Source organism: Dipodomys spectabilis, unplaced genomic scaffold (genome assembly GCF_019054845.1).
Source record: "Dipodomys spectabilis isolate Male_0828 unplaced genomic scaffold, ASM1905484v1 ptg000125l, whole genome shotgun sequence".
NCBI classification, from domain to species: Eukaryota; Metazoa; Chordata; class Mammalia; order Rodentia; family Heteromyidae; genus Dipodomys; species Dipodomys spectabilis.
In genome coordinates this window covers 14,054,840-14,074,009 of record NW_024870802.1, presented here as the reverse complement: position 1 = coordinate 14,074,009, position 19,170 = coordinate 14,054,840, and the positions used below count along the sequence as shown (strand labels likewise).

The 19,170-nt window shown below is 43.1% G+C and overlaps 1 protein-coding gene across 1 annotated transcript in view; it reads left to right on the top strand.

Moving 5' to 3' along the window:
* The window catches only part of Cnnm1 (cyclin and CBS domain divalent metal cation transport mediator 1), a 46,067-nt gene that overhangs the window by 15,778 nt on the left and 11,119 nt on the right, over window positions 1–19,170 (top strand). The window contains exons 2-7 of the mRNA XM_042689422.1: window positions 6,251–6,394; window positions 7,976–8,116; window positions 9,807–9,976; window positions 11,751–11,850; window positions 12,254–12,301; window positions 15,694–15,756. Of these exons, the coding sequence (XP_042545356.1) occupies window positions 6,251–6,394; window positions 7,976–8,116; window positions 9,807–9,976; window positions 11,751–11,850; window positions 12,254–12,301; window positions 15,694–15,756 (666 nt within the window). The remainder of the gene's footprint in view (window positions 1–6,250; window positions 6,395–7,975; window positions 8,117–9,806; window positions 9,977–11,750; window positions 11,851–12,253; window positions 12,302–15,693; window positions 15,757–19,170) is intronic.

The following is a 19,170-nucleotide window of genomic DNA, read 5'->3' as shown; positions in this document are numbered from 1 at the left end:
TGGCTTTGCTGGTCTGCACGTGTCATCTTGGTTGCATTGATGATCCAAAAAGAATACTACCCCCACTCACAAGGAATATGGCCGCCACATGAGTGAGGATTATTCAATGAATGTCAAAAAGAAATTGGCTTGTTTAGGACTATGCTTAAGACACGTGTGCCTCTGTAGCAAGCTGGGGCCCAACTGAATCACTTGGGATTCAAACAGTAAAGGAGTTGGGAAGTTCTACAAATATCTCACCAAAGGCCAGGCCCTTCTGTACTCTATATTAGGCCTCTTGACGCACTGGGAAATTATCTGTAAATAAGATAATCATCATTATTAGCCTACGTTATTTTTACAGGCATTTCACTTTTCTAGAAAGTTGGAAGAAAACTGAAATTAATAGACTTTGTGAAGGCATTTGAAAATGTCAGCTAGTCTGTGGAGGGATGATGCAACAGAAGAGGCCACAGTTCTCATTTACTAGGAGGTAGAAGAAGGAAATAACCAAACTCTAAAGTCACTCCTTCCAGGAGGCCATTAGGAAGCAAACACAGCACTTGGCCATGGGAAGAGATATAGTAAAGGTCATGAGCCGACACTTTCCCAGAAACATATATAGTGACTTGGGAAGTTAGAGCTCCCACTGCTCCACGTTCGCCCTAGTTGTGAGTTTTAAATATTCCTAAGCCATCCCTCCAATTGGATGAAATCACTTTGCCCAGCCTCTCAGTGGTGTTCGCTCCCAAATTCTTCCCTTCCCGTCTGTGACCCAGACCTCCTCACCCCTTCTGCCATTTACCATTTCCACCGCAAATGGTTCCCTGTCTCTTGGTCCCCCAATGGCCTCACTTGGGTCTACTTTTGGACCCTCCATCCTAGAGCACAAAATGACAATATATGATCTCATCTAACAGTTATTAGCACCATCACCCATGTCCATTTTGATTTCAACCTATTATGCGGATAAGGTACCCTTTACATCTGTGGCTTGTAGCTTGTGGCTTGTGACATTGAACCTTGCCAATTTCCTATTCAGGCATTTGTTTTGTTTTTTTTTTCTTGGTTGGCTTTTTTTTCCCCTTGAACTCTGGGCCTGGGCACTGTCCCTGAGCTCCGTTGTTTTAGCTCAAGGTTAATTCTCTACCACTTTGAACAACAGTGCCACTTCCAGTTTTCTGGTGGTTAATTGGAGATAAAGAATCTCACAGTCTTTCCTGCTGGGCTTGATTTAGAACTGCAGTCCTCAGGTCTCAGCCTCCTGAGTAGCTAAAGATTACAGACATGAGCCACCAGCATTCAGCTCAGGTGGCTTTTTTTAAAAAAATAAATTAATTACTTTGCCAGGCATTGGTGGGATACCTGTAATCCTAGCTGCTAGGGAGGCTGAGATTTGAGGATCGTAATTCAAAGCCAGCCCAAGCAGAGAAGTCCATGAGACTCTTATCTCCGATTAAGTAGAGGTATGGCTCAAGTGGTAAAGCACCCGCCTTGGCTGAAAAAGCCAAGTGAAAATGCAACACACCTAAGTCCAAATCCAGTACCAGTAGTAACTTCATAGAAGTATAATTCACAAATCAAAAATGCTTAAAATGCATTTACTATATTCATGGAGGTATGCAGCTATCACTCCCATTCTCTTTCTCAGTTCTCCACAAGCACCAGTCTCCTTTATTCCTCTGTAGATTTGTCTGTTCTGGAAATCTCACATAAATGGAATCGTACAACATGTGGCCTTTTGTGTCTGCCTTATTTCACTTCATAATAATGGTTTCAACATTTGTCTAATTTTATGACCATCTAATATTCCATTGTACAAATATACCACATTTTATTTGTTTGGAAATGTGGGTTATTTCTACATTTTTGCTATCATGAATAATGCTGGCCATGTGTTTTAATTTCTCTAGGAGTGGAATTGTTGGATCATATGATCATTTTATGTTTAACATTTTAAAAGATATCCAGAAATTACCAACAGTGACTGAGGATCCTAATTTTTTCCACATAATCCCCAACTTTTATTGTTTTCATTTTTATTATAGCCACCCCAATGTGGTTTCTCAGTCACATTTTATATGAATTTCCCTAATGATGAGGATGCTTGAGATTAAAAGGTGTTTCATGTGTTTGTTGACCAATTATGTGTCTCTCTTAGAGAAATATCTCCTTAAATCCTTTGTCTACCTTTGAGTGTTTTTTTCATGAGTTGTAATATTTCTTTATATATTCTGGATACAAGTCCTTTATCTGGTGATTTTCAACAATTTTCTTTCTTTCTGTGAGTTGTCTTCACTTTGTTGATGACATCCTTTGATGTATAGATGTTTCTAATTTTCATGACATTCAATTTATCTGGGGTTTTTTCTTTGATTGGTTGTATCTATGCTGTCTTAGCTAAAAAACCGTTGCCTATTCTAAGGTCAAAAATTTTATTTCTGTGTTTTCTTCTACAAGTTTTTTTTTAATCACTCTATGCTTGCATTTAGATTTTTAGGTCCATTTTTAAATCTTTTTTTATATGATGTAATCCAACTTCATCCTTCTGCATCTAGCTGTCTCTCTAGCACCCAGGAGTTATTGAGTTCATAAAGTTAAGAATTTTATATGTACATTGAATGAGTTGTATATTACGTGTATGCGCGTGCACGTGCGTGTGTGCATACGCGCTAACACTGGGGATTGAATTCAAGGCCTAGGAGCTGTCCCTTAGCTTTTTCACTAAAGGTGGGCACTCTACCACTTCAGCTACATCTCTCCTTTCAGATTTTTCCTGGTCAGAGATAAGAAGAGTCTCTTGAATTTGTCAGCCCACACTGGCTTTGAACCACAATCCTCAGATCTCAGCCTTCTGAGTAGCTAGGGTATTATAGGCGTGAGTCACCAGTGCCTTGATTTTACCATTCTGTGATTGAGATTGGAAGCTGTCACAGGCAGACAAATCTGAAGATTCTTGTCTCCAATTAACCAGCAAAAAGCCACAAGTGTAGGTGTGGGTCAAGTAGCCTGCTAACTTCAATTGTAAAAAGTAAGAGTGCAAAGCTCTGAGTTCAAGCCCTAGTACTGGCACACACACACACACACACACACACACACACACACAAAAGTGCACTGATTATGGAATATTTCTAGATGAATTACACAGAACATTGTCTTATATTGAATATTATATGAAGACCTTAAAGCTGTTGCTTCATATAGCCTCAGACTGACTATATAAAGTATTAAATAGTTGTGCTTTTTCATGTGGAAGTTACAGTACTCTGCATAACAGCAAAACCTGTTACTTTAGTCTTATCGTATGTACTAATCATTAATGGAGGGAGAATGTGACTATGGTATGTGTTTTCTGGACTCCATATTACAAAAAGAAACATCCAACTATTGAATACAAAACATTGAAGAACTCCTTTTCCCAAGTTCTTATTGAAGAACTCCCCTTTCCCAAGTTCTTCCGTTGTATTAGTCATTTGTTTTATCATCTGCTAGCACATGTTACCAGAAAACTGAGAACAGGTGGCATAAGCTTAAGAAAAATGTGTTGGAAATTTAAAACAAAACCAAAAAAACCGTTAAATTGTACACATTGTAACAATTAACATAATCTAATTTAAGCTAGGACTTCAGTCCAATTGGGGAGGATGTGATCATTTTTTAAGGATAATTTTAGAACCACTGGTGCAGGGCTTAAAATTTAATTTAAAACAATAGTATTCAACCAAAATACAAGGTTTGGGGGAGGGAGGAGTTGAAGTCAGGACCTCATGCTTGCTATGATGTCATTTGAGTCGTGCCCCTAGCCCTTTTAGATTTTAATAAGGTTTTTTTTTCATATTTTTATGTTTTTGCCTGGGTGTGCCTCAGACTACAATCCTCCTACCTTTATCTTCTATGTAGCTGGACTTACAGGTGTGTACCTCCACACACTTATAATTTAAAAAAAACACTTCTAATACCCCTTTTAATATCATCAATCATACCAACTATGAGTTTTTATTTTCTGCTAAGTTTAGTTTATCAGGTCCTAATTAGCTGTCTGCTATATGAAGGAGCCCATTTTAGTATGTAATCCTTTGTCCTTGGGATCTCATGATCTAAGGAAGAAACCAACCTGTCCAGTATAGAGTACCTATAAGGAGTAGGTGGTAAATTGTGATAAATGCTCTTAGGGAGTTATCAAAGGCTTAGGACCACCAGGCAAAGGGGGTGGGAGTTGATTCCAGTTCTGAATGGGGCCAATCTAAGGAGAGTTTTTTTGGAGGAACTGATACCTGAACTAATACTGAAGGTGGGCCACAGTGCAAGCTAAGACTCAGAATGGCATTTGGGGAAAACTGAGGCAGTGGCAGGAACGTAGAGTATAGACCTCTGAGGGGATGTAGCAGGGCATGCAGTTATACAGACAAGGAAGAGAGATGTTGTGCAACCTTGAGTCTAACGAATGATTGAGTTGGGACTCAGTTCTGCAGGCATTAGGGAGCTGGGGTAGAGGGTTTGGGGACAAGGCCATGACATGACCGGATGAGTATAGAAACAGGACAAAGACACAGCTGAAAGTGTGAAGAAATGCTATGTGATTTTTTTTAAGTCATCTTTCCAAGTTCAGTTCAAACTCCCAAAGGGTAGCTACATGGTGAATTTTTAATAGTTAATTATGCATCTGGCAGATTGACTGTCCCTTGTGTGGGCTACTTTTAACAATGGCCAAGAAAAGCTGATGAAGCATGGACTTCCTTTGTTTTCTTCTTTTGGCAAGAAAAGCATCTGAGTCAGTACTCCAGATTTCTCCTGAAATGCCTCATAACCAAGAAAAAGATTTGCATTTCAGAGATAGGGCTGGGAAATTTATCTATACTGCAGAGAAAACACACTGACATGAAGTAAGGCCATTATATTAGCCTTCAGGTCATAGGTTAGGACTAACAACAGTCACCAGGTTTCACCCACCATCCAGCTATGTCTGTTGTAGGCTGTGCAACTTTGGGTGTGTATCTTCACCAAGCCATGCCTCGGTTCTTTCAATCTGTAAATAGAGTTGCTGCATAAGAAGTAAATAAGTCAACACATGTAAAGTGCTCCAGATAGTGCCTGGTACATAGAGCTCGGTCAATGTGAACTGTTATTATTAGGTTGTTAGGCAGTACAATGTCCTCTCTTCCCAGTGCTGCAAGAAAGACCACTCAAGAAAAGTCTTCATTTGGACCTAGTGTTGTACACTAGGAGGCAGCACAGGAAAGGGTCTTCTGGCTGTTCACAAAGTAAGCCACGCAGTCCCCAGAAAGCAGGTGTCATAAGCTGTCTGCGTCAATCAAGTCCGGCCCCTCATGCAAATGAAGGATTGTGTTGGCACCAATCACTGCAGAGTCCTTAAAACCACTCATAGCAGTCCCTTATGTAAATGAAGGCTTGTGTTTGACCAGTTTCAGGCCTACTACTAGGCCACCAAGGGAAGGAAGTGCTCCCCTACTGGCTTGGGCAGAAGGGGCTGCAGTCTTTTAGAGTTCATCCAGGCTCATGGTGGCAAAAGCCCTGTTTGTCAGGGCAGTGCCTTCTGGAGCCAGAGTCATGCTTTGGGTTCAGAGTGTTTTTAGATGCTGGCAGTCCAGCTGAGGACTGTTCACCTGCCTACTGGGACTGTCAGTCCTTCACTCAAAGTGGGCAGGGCCTAGGAAAGAGCCAAGCAGTTGGCATTTAGAGAATGAACTCTCCACAGCCCCCAACATGTCAGCATGAAGGAAAAAATAAACTTCCAACAGGTGCTTCCAATAAAAGCTTATCATTAACCTGAGCAATGCCCCGGGTGGCCCAGTATAGGTAGATTTCCTGCCACCTGTTTCAAATGGACTGAAATCTCACACTGTACTATGTAAATAGCACACTTTAGGTGTCCATTAATGTTATGAAATACAAGCACCACATCATGATGCTGCAGTCAACAGTAGACTGCATATATCATAATAATACCATATGATTATTCTGCCTAGGGTTGTGGCAGCCATCTTAGTTTACATAGTTACAGTCTAGGGTGTTCAAATAGCCTTGTGAACAACAATGTCTGAGAACCTGCTGTATCATTAAGCAATACACAATCATATAAAGTGTAAGGTTTGCATTTATTCAGGCTTGCATATGAATTTCAGAGTTTTAGGTGGTCCTAGAATGAGTTTAGTCGTTGTACCAGCCAAACAGAAGCTTTTATCATCTTGTCACAAGGGAAAACCTTTTAATGATCCCAGATGGATCACAATGGTTTCATTTGCTTTTCCAGGAAAATCTCACCTGGCCATTGTGCAGCGTGTGAATAATGAAGGAGAAGGGGACCCCTTCTATGAGGTGATGGGCATTGTCACACTGGAAGACATCATAGAGGAGATCATCAAGTCGGAGATCCTGGATGAAACTGACCTCTACAGTAAGTGCGAGGCCTTGGCTGTTCCACAGCCATCTGACTTCCCCCTTAGAGTCTCAGCATGACTTGGTTTGGCACACAGTGTGAAAGGCTGCCAGAGAAAGCCCCACATGCTGATGTGTACCAGCCACCTCTGCCCTGTGATGCCACAGCATGATGTCCTACATCAAATCACCCTGAGTCACTGGGAACATACTAGCCAAGTGTTCTCAGAAGGAATCTTCCAGAAACAGAGCCAAGACCAGGAAAAGGAGATCTACTGGCTTTTGGATGGAAAGGGGACTAAATAAAACACTGGGTTCCCCAAGTGGGGGGCGGGGCAGGGAGCAGAGGCTTTTCTACCCTTATTTCTGCCCCATGTTTCTCCTGTGTCATCTCCGCTGGATACAGACTTCAGCTCCCCTTAAAACTACTCACACTGAGGGGTCCTTGAACAAGGGAGATGGCCGGACATTGCCCTCACCCCACCCAAGCCAAAACCATCAATGTGCCATCCTGCATATAGCTCTTTTCCCTCCCGCCTTTCAGCAAACCCTCCGAGTTTCTCAAATTTTCAAATTTCAAATTTCAACCCAAATCCCTGGGCCAAGCCCTTGCCTGGCTCCTATCATTGTTTCCTGCTCTTTCCCCTCATCTCCATTGCCTCTCAGGAGCAACCTGAACTTCTCTCTGCAGACAGGGGTGCTTGGGCTACTGAGCCTTTTCAAAGCATTGTTTTCCAAATTTACAAATGCATGTTGTCTGCCTGGAAGGAGATTCCAAGACCAGGAAGTATTTCATCTGAATTTCATCTTCTGGCACAGCCATTCCTTTCAGTTAAAAGTCCTTAGTTTACTAGTTTACTAGAAGCAACCTTTCAGAAATTGGCTCCTGGTAGCCAAAAGCTTTGATATCCTAAGGCAGAAAAAATAAACAGAAAAAACTCCACCTTCCCTTTGCACCAAGAAGGAACCAAACTTAAAGGTAGGCGAGGCCTTGACAAAAACTAGCAGGCCTTTGAACAACCTTAATGTTCCAAACATCCACTGTTAAAATCAAAGGAATGCCAGGCAATGGTAGCTCATGCATGTAATCCTAGCTGCTTAGAAGGCTGAAAAAAAATCTCAGTTCACAGGAAAGGAAAGTCTGTGAGACTCTTATCTCCAATTAAGCACCATCAAGCCAGAAGTGGAGCTCTGGCTCAAGTGGTAGAGCACTAGCTTTGAGCAAAAATGCTCAGGGACAGCACTCATGCTTTGAGCTCCAGGACTGGCGCGCACGCGTGCACACATACACAGACAGACAGACAGACACACACACACACACACACACACACACATCAGTGGAATGAAGGGAGGAAGTGGAAGGAATGCCTCTGGAATGATAAAGATGTTAAGTGACAGTCTTATGGGGGAAAGGAAGGGGACATGTAGGCAAACGTCATACAAGTCAAAAGATTACTCACTGGTGAGAGTAGAAGACATGGTTCCTAGCCCTCTCTTTGTTACACATGTACTGAAGTGAGCCATTTTCCATGGGAAAACATCCAAGCCCAGCAAAAATGATTCTGAGATGGCTTGCAATCTGTCTCCTGTGACACTGCAGCTGACAATCGGAAGAAACAGAGGGTCCCACACCGGGAGAGGAAGCGGCATGACTTCTCCCTGTTCAAGCTTTCCGACTCGGAGATGAGAGTAAAGATCTCCCCGCAGCTTCTGTTGGCCACACACCGCTTCATGGCCACAGGTAAGGTCTCCCTCACCCCCCTCCAGTCTCCACCCTAGAGGGATTCTAGCAGGATCTAGGGTGGCACCAGGCCCCATACATATTATATCTTCCAACCCCATTCTAACATCTGGCTGGCACTGAGAATCACTGTTCCAAGCAGAACCTTCTATTGGGTAACAGGATGACAGCATACCACATACTACCATAATGAGCCTCAGGTTTATTGTCTTCACTAGAAGTGAGTACAACTCCACTCTTTCTACTGCTTGAGGAAAAAGCTAAAGAAACCACTGCTGTAATTTACCCCTACCTGCTTCCCTGCTGGAGTCCAAGATCATTCTCTGGACCTACAGTTCAAGTTCAGGTCCCAAAGCATCGTCCTATGCACTGACAAGACCCTGAGGTAGAGGCCTGTGAACCACATGTTCTTCAAATAAAAAAGTGGTCTATGAAAGTGTGGCACCAGTGGCTCATGCCTATAATCATAGATACTCAGGAGGCTGAGATCTGAGGATCATGATTGAAAGCTTAGCCCTGGCAGGAAAGTTCATGAGACTCCTGTCTCTAATAAATTACCAAAAAAAAGACAGAGATGAAGCTTTGGCTTAAGTGGTAGAGCCTTAGCCTTAAGCAAAAAAGCTCAGGGACAGCACCCAGGCCCTGAGTTCAAGCCCTGGAACTGGCAGCAAAAAAAAAAAAAAAGAGAGAGAGAGAGATTGTAAGTCTTAAGGACTTAGAAAAGATGAGAGACCTTACATTCTTTAAGAAAAAAGTAGAGTTTGTCTTTCAACTCTCTGACCCACTTGTCCATGCCCAATTAATATGTTGACCCAGAGTGATCTTATTTATCACATGTCCAATAGTTAATAAAATGCAACATATTTATTGAGTGTGTAATGGGTACTAATTAGTTCTTTTCCAGGAGCTAATAAAAATGTAAGACATTTGAAGGTAGGACCTCCTTAGAGTTGTCAACATGTGATTTAATTATGAATGTAGATTTCTTTTTTATTTTCAATTGATGTTTTCGTTTTGTGGAGCTAGGATCTCATTTAGTAGCCCAGGCTAGTCTGCCTCAGCCTCCCATATACTGGAATTAAAGCCACCATGCCAGGCTCAGGTTTCTGCGAACCAATGGCTAATTTCCAGAGCAAAGCACCTATATCTGTTTAATATAATTATGTAAGCATTATTATATGAATACCTATTAATTCATAAATGTTGATACAGTGAGACTTCACATTATTGAAACTTACCATTTCGCTAATTAACTGCCTCCACTAACCTTGGATTTTAGACATATCCCGTGCAAATAAGCTGGATCCAATTCTCTGTATTTCAGTCTGTTGTACTGTTAAAATCTTTGCTGTCTACATGGCTTAGTTATCTATGCCCAACTTTAAATATAATCAGAGAGAAAATTAGTATAAAAAGGGAGAGTTCCAAAATGGTGGCCAGTTCTCCTGAGACATGAATGAAAGTGGACACATCCTCAGAGGGCAGGGAAAAGCCCTGAGATGCCTATTTGGGTTTAAAATTCCCTCATCCCAGGGGGAGGCAGAAGCCCCTCCCAGCCTGGTGCCAAGGAGCATGCAAAGGTACATTCTAGATGTCCTCAGCTGCTCCCCCTCTCACCCTTCCCAGCTGCCGCTGTGGGATGAACAGGTCTGAGAGGTGCTGATTCCTGCTGCCTCCCTCTGTCCTCTAGAAGTGGAGCCCTTTAAATCCCTGTACCTTTCGGAGAAGATCCTGCTCCGGCTTCTGAAACATCCCAATGTGATCCAGGAGCTGAAGTTTGATGAGAGGAACAAGAAGGCCCCGGAACACTACCTCTACCAGCGCAACCGCCCTGTGGACTACTTTGTGCTGCTTCTGCAGGTGAGTGGTGGAGTCAGAGAACCTGGGCACCAAGAGGGCATCTCCCACATAAAGGGGAAGTGGTTGCTTCCCTCGGTGCCTGGTGCCAAGATTCTGGCTTCCTTGGCAGTGGGGGGAGAAGGGAACAAGGCCAGTTGTGTGGCTCACAGGAAGAGCCTGGGCATGGAAGGCTGGTGTCCTGAGAGCCTCTCTGATGGCTGAGAGTCTGACCATTCAGCCATTTGGGTTAGGGTGAGAGACTAACTCCCTAGCAAAGCAATTCTTTTTCTGAACTCCCAAAAGCACTGTCCTGTGGATACCTGATAGCTCAGCTGTTTATTCCCTGAAGTAGGCCTGTCCACCACCACCTAAACTTTAGATCCTTCTTGCTCAAGGCCTCCTCTGTGGAGCTGAACTCTCACCTTCTCAGTCATCTTCACTGGTCCTTGGAGACAGGTGAAGTATATTCATTATCTGTTTCACTATATCTCCCTGCTTCCAGAGACTAGGAAGAGAGACAGTGGTTGCAAGAAAGAGTTCCCTGTAAGGACTTCCTCAAGACCCTAAGTGTCAGATGCACACTGGCATACCATCATGAATAAGATCCATCCCTGACTCCTTGTCTCTTCTCAGCAGAATCTTCTAGCGCCTAAATGCACTGATGTTTCTGAGAACTTGATAAGGCTCATATTAACTTAGAAATGCCTCTTTGTTGAATTCCACCCCAGCCTCTCCTGTCCGACACCACATACCTCCTTCCAAATAGCCTCAGTGAAATGCTCAGCCTCTCCAAAAACGAAGTCACCTTCCTCACTGCTAGAAATTGAGATGGGTCCTGTTCTACTCTCGATATAATGTAATGAACCCATGCAATCCTTTATCTTATGCTTAATAAAATTTGGGGGGGAAATACCTTAGTTTTCAAATAAAATCTGAAAGGAATAAAGTATAGTTGAAATGCATAGTCTCAGAAATTGTAAAGATTTGTCTTTAAAAATCCCAATGTTGCTATTTCCCAACTCACCTTGACCAAATGATTCTTCTGAGCCTCAAAGTTGATACATCTGTAAACTGGTAAACTGGTGGTAAACATTACAGATCCCATGGGCTCCTAGGGCTGACCGAATGCAAGTCAACACAGTGCATCTGATAGTGTCAGAGCCATCTGCTCACACTGTACATTACATGCAGCTAATGTGCTCACATTAGCTGTTACTATAGGAATTCAGCAAGCTCCATCAGAGATTGGATTCTGTCTCAACAACATTTGGAAATGGACTAATCTCCGACTGTGATGGTGGAGTAGTGTATGAAGCCCTGTATGTTCTAGAAGAATCATTACTGTGTTCAAGGAAAGGTTGCTTGTTTATAACTAAATGGTGCTTTAGGAAAATGAAAAAATGAATTTGCTACAGGGCTGGGGATTTAGTTGAAATGATAGAGCACTCTACTAATATCTGTTAGGCTCTGAATTCAATCTCAGTACAAAACAAAAACAAAAAAGTCTTACTTCTTAGCCAAGTGTAATAGTGCATGCATATAACCCCAGCACTCAGGAAGCCGAGGTAAGAGGATGAAAAGTTGTAGCCCAGCTTGGGCTACATAACAAGATCCTGTCTCAAAAAATAAAGTTGAAAATACTCCTTGTGAAATACATATCTAAAACAGGACTCACATTGTTTGCTCTGTGATCAAAATGTGAATCTATGTGTTACACAAGTAAAAGTGCTTGGTACTAGTTAATAATAGACCTGGAAGTGCTCACGTAGCCCTGGTATGCTGCGTCTATCTGCAGGGTAAAGTGGAGGTAGAGGTCGGTAAGGAAGGCCTTCGCTTTGAGAATGGAGCCTTTACCTACTATGGAGTACCAGCCATCATGACCACCGCTTGCTCAGGTATTCCTGTTCCCAAGCCATCGCTTATCGGGGGAGCAGAGGATCTCAGGAAAAGCATATGGGCTCAAATCGTAACTCTTCTTTTAACCTCTGTTACGGACCCTGGACAAGCCATTAAACTTCCTTGGCTTTAGTTTCTGCCTCTGTTAAATGTCTATAACAGTGGCTTTAGATGAGGAAAGTGTAAGTTGGGAAAAGCAAATCACATTGTCCATTGTTAGGGGTAATGAATGTATTTTCCAGTCTGAAGGGACAAGTTACTTAGCTTTCCCCTTTGACTTCCTGCATTTTATAGGGATCACTGGTGCTAGTGGGAAGGGGGGGCGGGAGGGAGTGTAGAGTGGAAGTAGAGAGATTTTTGAACTGTCTCTGAAACCAACCCACTGCATCCCTCTGTCTTTAGATAATGATGTACGGAAGGTCGGAAGTCTGGCTGGATCCTCCGTCTTTCGTATGTATCTTTCAAACCCCTTCCTCGTCCTCCCCACCATGGTCCTGCCTCAGCCCTGTCTGGGGGTCTGAACCCACGCACTTTGAACCTGGGCTGGGCTAACTCAAATACTGGCAGCCTCTCTGTAATGCCCTGCCAGGAACACTGCCTCCTCCCAGGTACCCACAGACCTTGGGGGCTTAGGTTCTGTGCGTCTGGAATGTTTGCTGTGTCTGCTTTGCTTCTGCACAGGTGATGAATGTGGAGGGAGGGAGGGCATCGAGGTGTGAGTGCGGCGCCATTAATTGCCACCTTCCAGGGAATGCAGGCAAGCGATGTGTGCGCTCTTTCCTTCTCAGCAGTAGTAATTCATCATTGGCCTTTACCTAAAAACTCTGCTGTGCCATTACTGTACCTGTGGTGGTGTCCTCAGGTAGCCGTGATGATGAGGAGGTTGGGGATGAAGTGGGAGGTTGCTGCAATCTGTGGCACGGCCCTTGCTTGCTACCTCTCAGCTGGGGATGGGATGTGTGTCAGCTGCCCATGCATGCTGCTGGTGCGGACTGGCGCAGGGATAATGGCTGGCTTGCTCTGGCCCTCTGTGCTATTCCTTCTTGCTGTTCTCTGTGTACAGTTATTGTGCTTGTTTTTTAGAGGGCATGACATTCATGGTGATCTAAGTGTGATACACAGAGAATTATTTCTCTACATCTTCTTTTTGATTCACTGGCCTGAATTTTGCATTGCTTGCAGCAGTTAGTGTTGACAAGTAGCCACTTTAATACCATGCAGGCTAGGTATTTCCTCTCCTCATAAAGTGCTCTTACACAAGGCTTTAGATTGGGATTTGTCAGTGGATTCCAGAACAGGATGTCAGAGTTCCTAGGATATAACAACCTAGATGCCATTTTAGAATGAGAACAAGTACATTATTTGCACCAAGCCATCCAGCAAGCCAAGGACTTACCTAGGGACATCCCTGTGTGCACACAACGCAGGGAATATATATTTTAGATGGAATGCAATTGTTATTTGGAAATAGTGAAACAGTTACTGCGTGAATTCCCTTCCTAACCCAGTAGGTGACTGAGATGAAGGCTAAGTACCTGCCACATCCACAGGATTATAGAACTTAAGTTGAAGGAGATCTTTTTTTTTTTCTTTCTTTTTTTTTTTTGGGTCCAGTCGTGGGGCCTGAACTCTGGGACTGGGCACTATCCCTCAGCTCTTCAGCTCAAGGCTAGCGCTCTACCACTTGAGCCACAGCGCCACTTCTGGCTTTTTTCTTTTTGCTTATGTGGTGCTGAGGAATCGAACCCAGGGCCTCATGCATGCAAGGCAAGCACTCTACCACTGAGCCACCTTCCCAGCCCGAGATCTTGTAAAATTAAACAAACAAACAAACAACCATGGTACTCAGGGACACATATATAGGCCAACAACGCTTAGCAAGGTTGCTGCGCAAAGCACCGATTTTCTGTATGAGAACACTGGATGAGTGAGGGCCAGGCTCCAGGGCAGAGTAAACCTTACTTCCAAAAAGAGATTTCTACCACCCATCATGTTAGGATCTGCTCTTGGATGTGCTGGTCCCAACTTAGCTCTTGGAGAAGGAAAAAAGAGGTGGAACTCTGAGAAAGAAAGGGCTTTATCAGGCTCCCTAGCCCACCCATGTTAGAGGTCCTTCTTTCTTTAAAATAATAATAATAACGAGGAAGAGGAGGAGAAGGAGGAGGAGGAAAATGTTTTATAGATTCCTCTTTTCCTTTCTTGCTACTTCTAGTTCTTTCTGACACACTCCTTCACTTAAAGCTGAAGCCAGTAGTTCACACCTATAAGCCTAGTTCCTTGGGAGGAGGCCAACATAGGCAAAAATGATTGTAAATCCCTTCCCAACTGAAAGCTGGATAAAGTCATAAAAGCCTATTATCCTAGCTTCATGGGATCCATAAATAAGTAGTCCATGACAGACAAAACTCTATCTCAAAAATAACCAGGGCAAAAAAGGGCTAGAGGCACAGCTCAGTGGTACAGCTCTAGCCCAGCAAATGAAGCCATAACTTCAAAGTCTGTTTTGACCACACACACACACACACACACACACACACACACGCCTTCAGTTTTATCAAAAAGACAGGAGTGAACTTTCAATACTCATCTCTCCTTTAAAACTGGTTAACTAAAGGTAAACATTCAACTGTCTTTCCTTCTCCACAGTTCTGAGCATTAACAAATGTCCAGGAGGAGCAGGTGCCTAAGGGTTATGCAGTGAGGAGAGAACAAATCTCCCCTGTTTGATGATGCACACATTTAGTTGAAGAACAACTAGATTCTTCTCGACACTGTGGGGTATCTAATAAGATAGGCCTACTCAAATATTCATTAACTTTTCATGTCAGAATCAATGCTTCTAAAGCTCCCCTCTTGCGCTTCCCAGCATAGACAGGTAATTTCAGAGACAAGTCCTGTAGTACAGAAGAGAAACACACAGGAGCTCCTAATTTAGCATGCCTTTACCTCCGTTCAGCTCCGTGGGAGAGCTGGGAATAACCAGATTGGGTGGATACAGATTCCCACTGGTCAAGATCAAGACAGGAAGAGGCCTGTGTAGTTGCAAGACACTCCTACACACACACACACACACACACACACACACACACACACACACACACACACCATTCCCAAGTGATAACCAGCACCATATTCAACTCTGTAGGGAAAGGAAAAGAGAGCAAAGGGAATAAGGAGAGATGCCTCCAAGTATTTCTACTTCCTACAAAGTGACTGTGATTTAACTCATCCAATTAATTCACATTAAAGCTATGGGCTTGCTGCTGTAGCTTTGTTCGCATCCTCTGGCAACGCACTTTCTCACCAGCACTGGGACCACAGGAAGAGCACTTAGGAGTCCTGAGCAGGATCCAGCTTCCTTGAGGATAGGCCTGGCAGGAGCATGCACTTGGCTGTTGAGCCTCTGAGGACCTGCCATTAAGTAGGAGTCACAGGCAGCTGGGAGAGCCCGGTGTGAACACGGTGCCGGTGCCGTGCTAGAACAGGTTTGCTAGCTCAAGGTGGAGCATGTCAGAGAAGGCTGCTTCCCTGCTCTCCACTGGGGTGCTGCCTCTGCTACTCACTGATTATTGTAGAATACCTTCAGCAAGATCCATTTGCTTGTTTTTTTTTTTGTCTTTCCAGAGAGTGACATTATAAGCAGATATGACTCTCACATTTTCAAAGGCAAGGTTCTTTTTTTTTTTTTTTTTTTTGCAGAAAAATGTGAAGCTGTGTGTGAAGATCCAGGAACAGACTGTCTCGCTACTTTGCTCTCTCTCTCTCTCTCTCTCTCTCTCTCTTTCCCCTTTGGTGTGTATCTTCCTTCACTACTCATATACCTTTGGTCCTTGACTCTCTAGTGCCCATCTCTGTGTCTCGTACCTTCGCCTTCAGCAGAGGGGACTCTCTGGCAGGCTCCCCAGGTAAACATGCATGGCTGTCTCAGGTCTCTATAGATCCACTGGGGTTTTCTAGAAGTCTCTGGCCTTTCACGGTCCTGTATAAGAACTAGTCTCTCCCAACAGCCACTTACATCATCACTTAGACAGAGTGCATTGCACAAATGACACTCGTTTGCACACACTGCAATTGCCAGCTGGTTGCAGTTGGCATTGCTGGCTGCTTCAGCCCCATTATGACTTTGTTGTTAGGATGGATCTGGGTTGTGAATGGACACATGGTGTGGTGGGGAGGGGGTGGTCAGAGATTGTATGTCTTTTCTCACTATTTGACTGAAGAGTGGAGGGATAAGGACTAGGAAGAATAATGGAACACTGTATTTTATTCCTACCTTTCTCTTCTCCCTTTCCCTCTCTGATCTCTGCCTTTAGCTAAGTACCGTCTTTTCTCGGTAATATACTGTGTGATGGTCATATTCCCTTGTCACTGGTCATACAAAGGACACTAGGTAAAAATATCAGAGCAACTTTTCATTAGGTTTAACCTCTCACGTTAGTTAAAGAAAAATTGCTAATTTTCTTTTTAATCAAGTAACATCATAGGGCTACACAGCAACTGCACCCATGCATTGCAACTGAGTAATTAAATAGCCGTTTATATTATTTTCATCTCTAGAGGTAGGTCTCTTAGGTATGTTGAGCAAGTAATGACCAATGCAGGAATGTGTTTGTGCAATTGCCCTACAGTTAGAACATGCTTCAATTTTCTAAAACACCTACACAGTGTCCCTTATTCCTGCGAGTCCCACTATACCCTCAGACACCAAGAATCAAATTCGGTCTCACTGTCTGGAGAGCAGACCCTCAGTATTAGAAAGGCTCTGTCTAGAGACCTGGAAGCACTCAGATCTGCAGCTTCACAAGTATTTATGTTGACTTGTCTCCTCCCAATCACATTTTTTTCACTAAAAAAACAGTCTCACTCCCATGTTTATTTGCATAAGACAAGTTAGCCACCTTCTCAAATTTCACCAGTTTTCTCTCTCAACTTGATGGTCATTTTCCACCAACAAACAAAGCTTCCCTTGCCTTGTAAGAGCTCCTGCTGGCTACAGAACAGGCAAAGCATGTAAAGTGACAGGTGGGTACCCTCACCAGCTCAATGGTCTGTTCCTGCATGCCAGCAAAAATTTAGAAATAACAGCATGGACCTTTCAGTAAATCCTGAAGAAGTCTTGGAGAAGGCCCAAAGTGTGCTCTGAATGTTCCATAGGAAGGAAATATACCTTTTTTAATTTTTTTTCAACCAAAAGGATCAAAGTTGAATTAACCAGATAACCCAGTTAATTGTCACTTTCCCACTTAAAGAAAGTTAATTTTAGTTCACTAGTAATTATGGGAAACTTCATGGCAGCTCAGTGTCAGACAGAGATTGAAGTGACTCATTCTTGCTGTGTAATCCCTCAACCCAAGAGAGGCTGAGATTTCTATTCCGTCTCTGGCTGTTACCAGTGCCCCTGAGAGCTCTTTCAACCTTCCCCCCATTTTCCATGACTGTGGGTGTTCAGCCCAATAGCAAGCCCAACAATAAAGAAGCAAGAACAAAGCCAGCCTTTTCCTGCCCTGCAGGGTGTAGCAGAGATGGGTACAGCAGGGGAAATGGGAGGTAGAGAGCCTTTCTTCTCCTTTGCCTCTTTCCTCCTCTTCTATTTGTCTGGCCTCTATTTACAGACAAACACCCACTAGGATGCTGATCCTAGTGGGTAGGTGACATCCATAGGACCTACATTATGGTATTGTTCCTCCCTCTCTGTCCCATTTTACCATAGAAAAAGTATTAGAGGCCTGGAATTCTGCAGCAGAAAACTATAGGCACCTCTGGACCCCTGTTTAATTTCTGATCCATAAGCTTATGAACATATAAAATCTTGACTTCATCTTAACAAAGGGGAAAAAGAAAAGCCATAGAAAGTAATAAGAGTTTTAAGTTTTTTTTTTTAATCTGATGTTAATTTTATTTGATCCTTACAGCCACTTTCGGAAATGGGCAGAAATCCTGTTGGGAAATAACAAGTAAGGGGTCAGTGTTGGGTATGTAATAAGTAGGTAGAAGAATGAGGACTGGAATCCAAGTCTGTTAGGTCCTGACTTCCTTCTATTGCTGGGGACCTTGCTGTTCCTCTACATGTATGCATTTTGCACCACCTTGAGGGGGTGCTAATGTTGCTAATATGTTGCTAATGAATACTAATGAATATGTTGCTCATACTGGATTAAGACTGCAAAAACCAGAGGTCCATGCATCAAATATTGCAAAAATATTGAGCATCTGATTACAAATCATTACCTAATAGGCATTTCTTTCCATTGGAGCATTTGCTTGAAGTCAAGGTTGCTAAGTGGTTTGTGGATTACCTCGAAGGGTGGTAAAATTAGCCAGCTTTGGGGCTGCTTTAATTTACAAATGAAACTTCTTTTAGCTCACACCTCTATAATCTTGGCTACTCCGAAGGCTGAGATCTGAGAGTTGCAGTTCAAAGCCAGACCAAGCAAGAAAGTCCAGGAGATTCTTATCTCCAAAAAACCAATCAACAAAAGCTGGAAGTGTATCTGTGGCTCAAGTAATAGAGCACTAGCCTTGAGCAAAAAAGCTAAAGGAAAGTGTCCAGGCCTTGAGTTCCTAGTATCAGTACAGAAAAAAAGGGAGGGAAGGAGGGGAGGAGGAAGGAAGGGAGAAAACTTAGCCCCACTGATTAGCCCCCCCTGCCATTAGTATTCTCTCTTCTGCATGCATTCCTGTTTTCTTCTCCAAATACCAGAGATAATGTTGTGTTCTCCAGGATGATCCTTCCATATCCACAAAAACACGGAGGCAGGAGAACCAAGGGCTCTTTTTCAGTACTCAGTTGTCCAACCAAAATATGCGTTGAGATTTTTTTAAAAAGAAAAGAAAGATGGTATTTTCTCAAAGAACATACTAGGAGTCCCTAAAAATAACCTTTCTACTGCTAATGTCTATGAAATGTGGAAAATAGAAATATTCCTTTGGGTTGTCTCTTGTATGATAAAAATTTGGGACCCATTAAAACTTGGAGCGAGTTCATCTGGGATCCTAACGGATGGCTAGCTTGCAGAGTTCACATTGAATTTTGACACAGGGCTGCCCTTTGGTATTTGGTTATGTGAGGATGAATACTATCAAAGACAGATGAATTTTAATAATTCTACTTTGTACTCCTACAGGCCTGTGTAATTGAACTCTCCATCTAATTTGGAAAAATGTAGCCATATCCCTCATTCTTAACTGATGCTCAAAAAGATGTAGACAGACAAGCCATTGGGCCTTCCTTTTCCACACATCCCCAGCTCCCAAAGAGTAGCATGGCATTATTCATCTTGGATATCTTGGGTAATGGTTCCTGGATGGGGTGTAAAGGC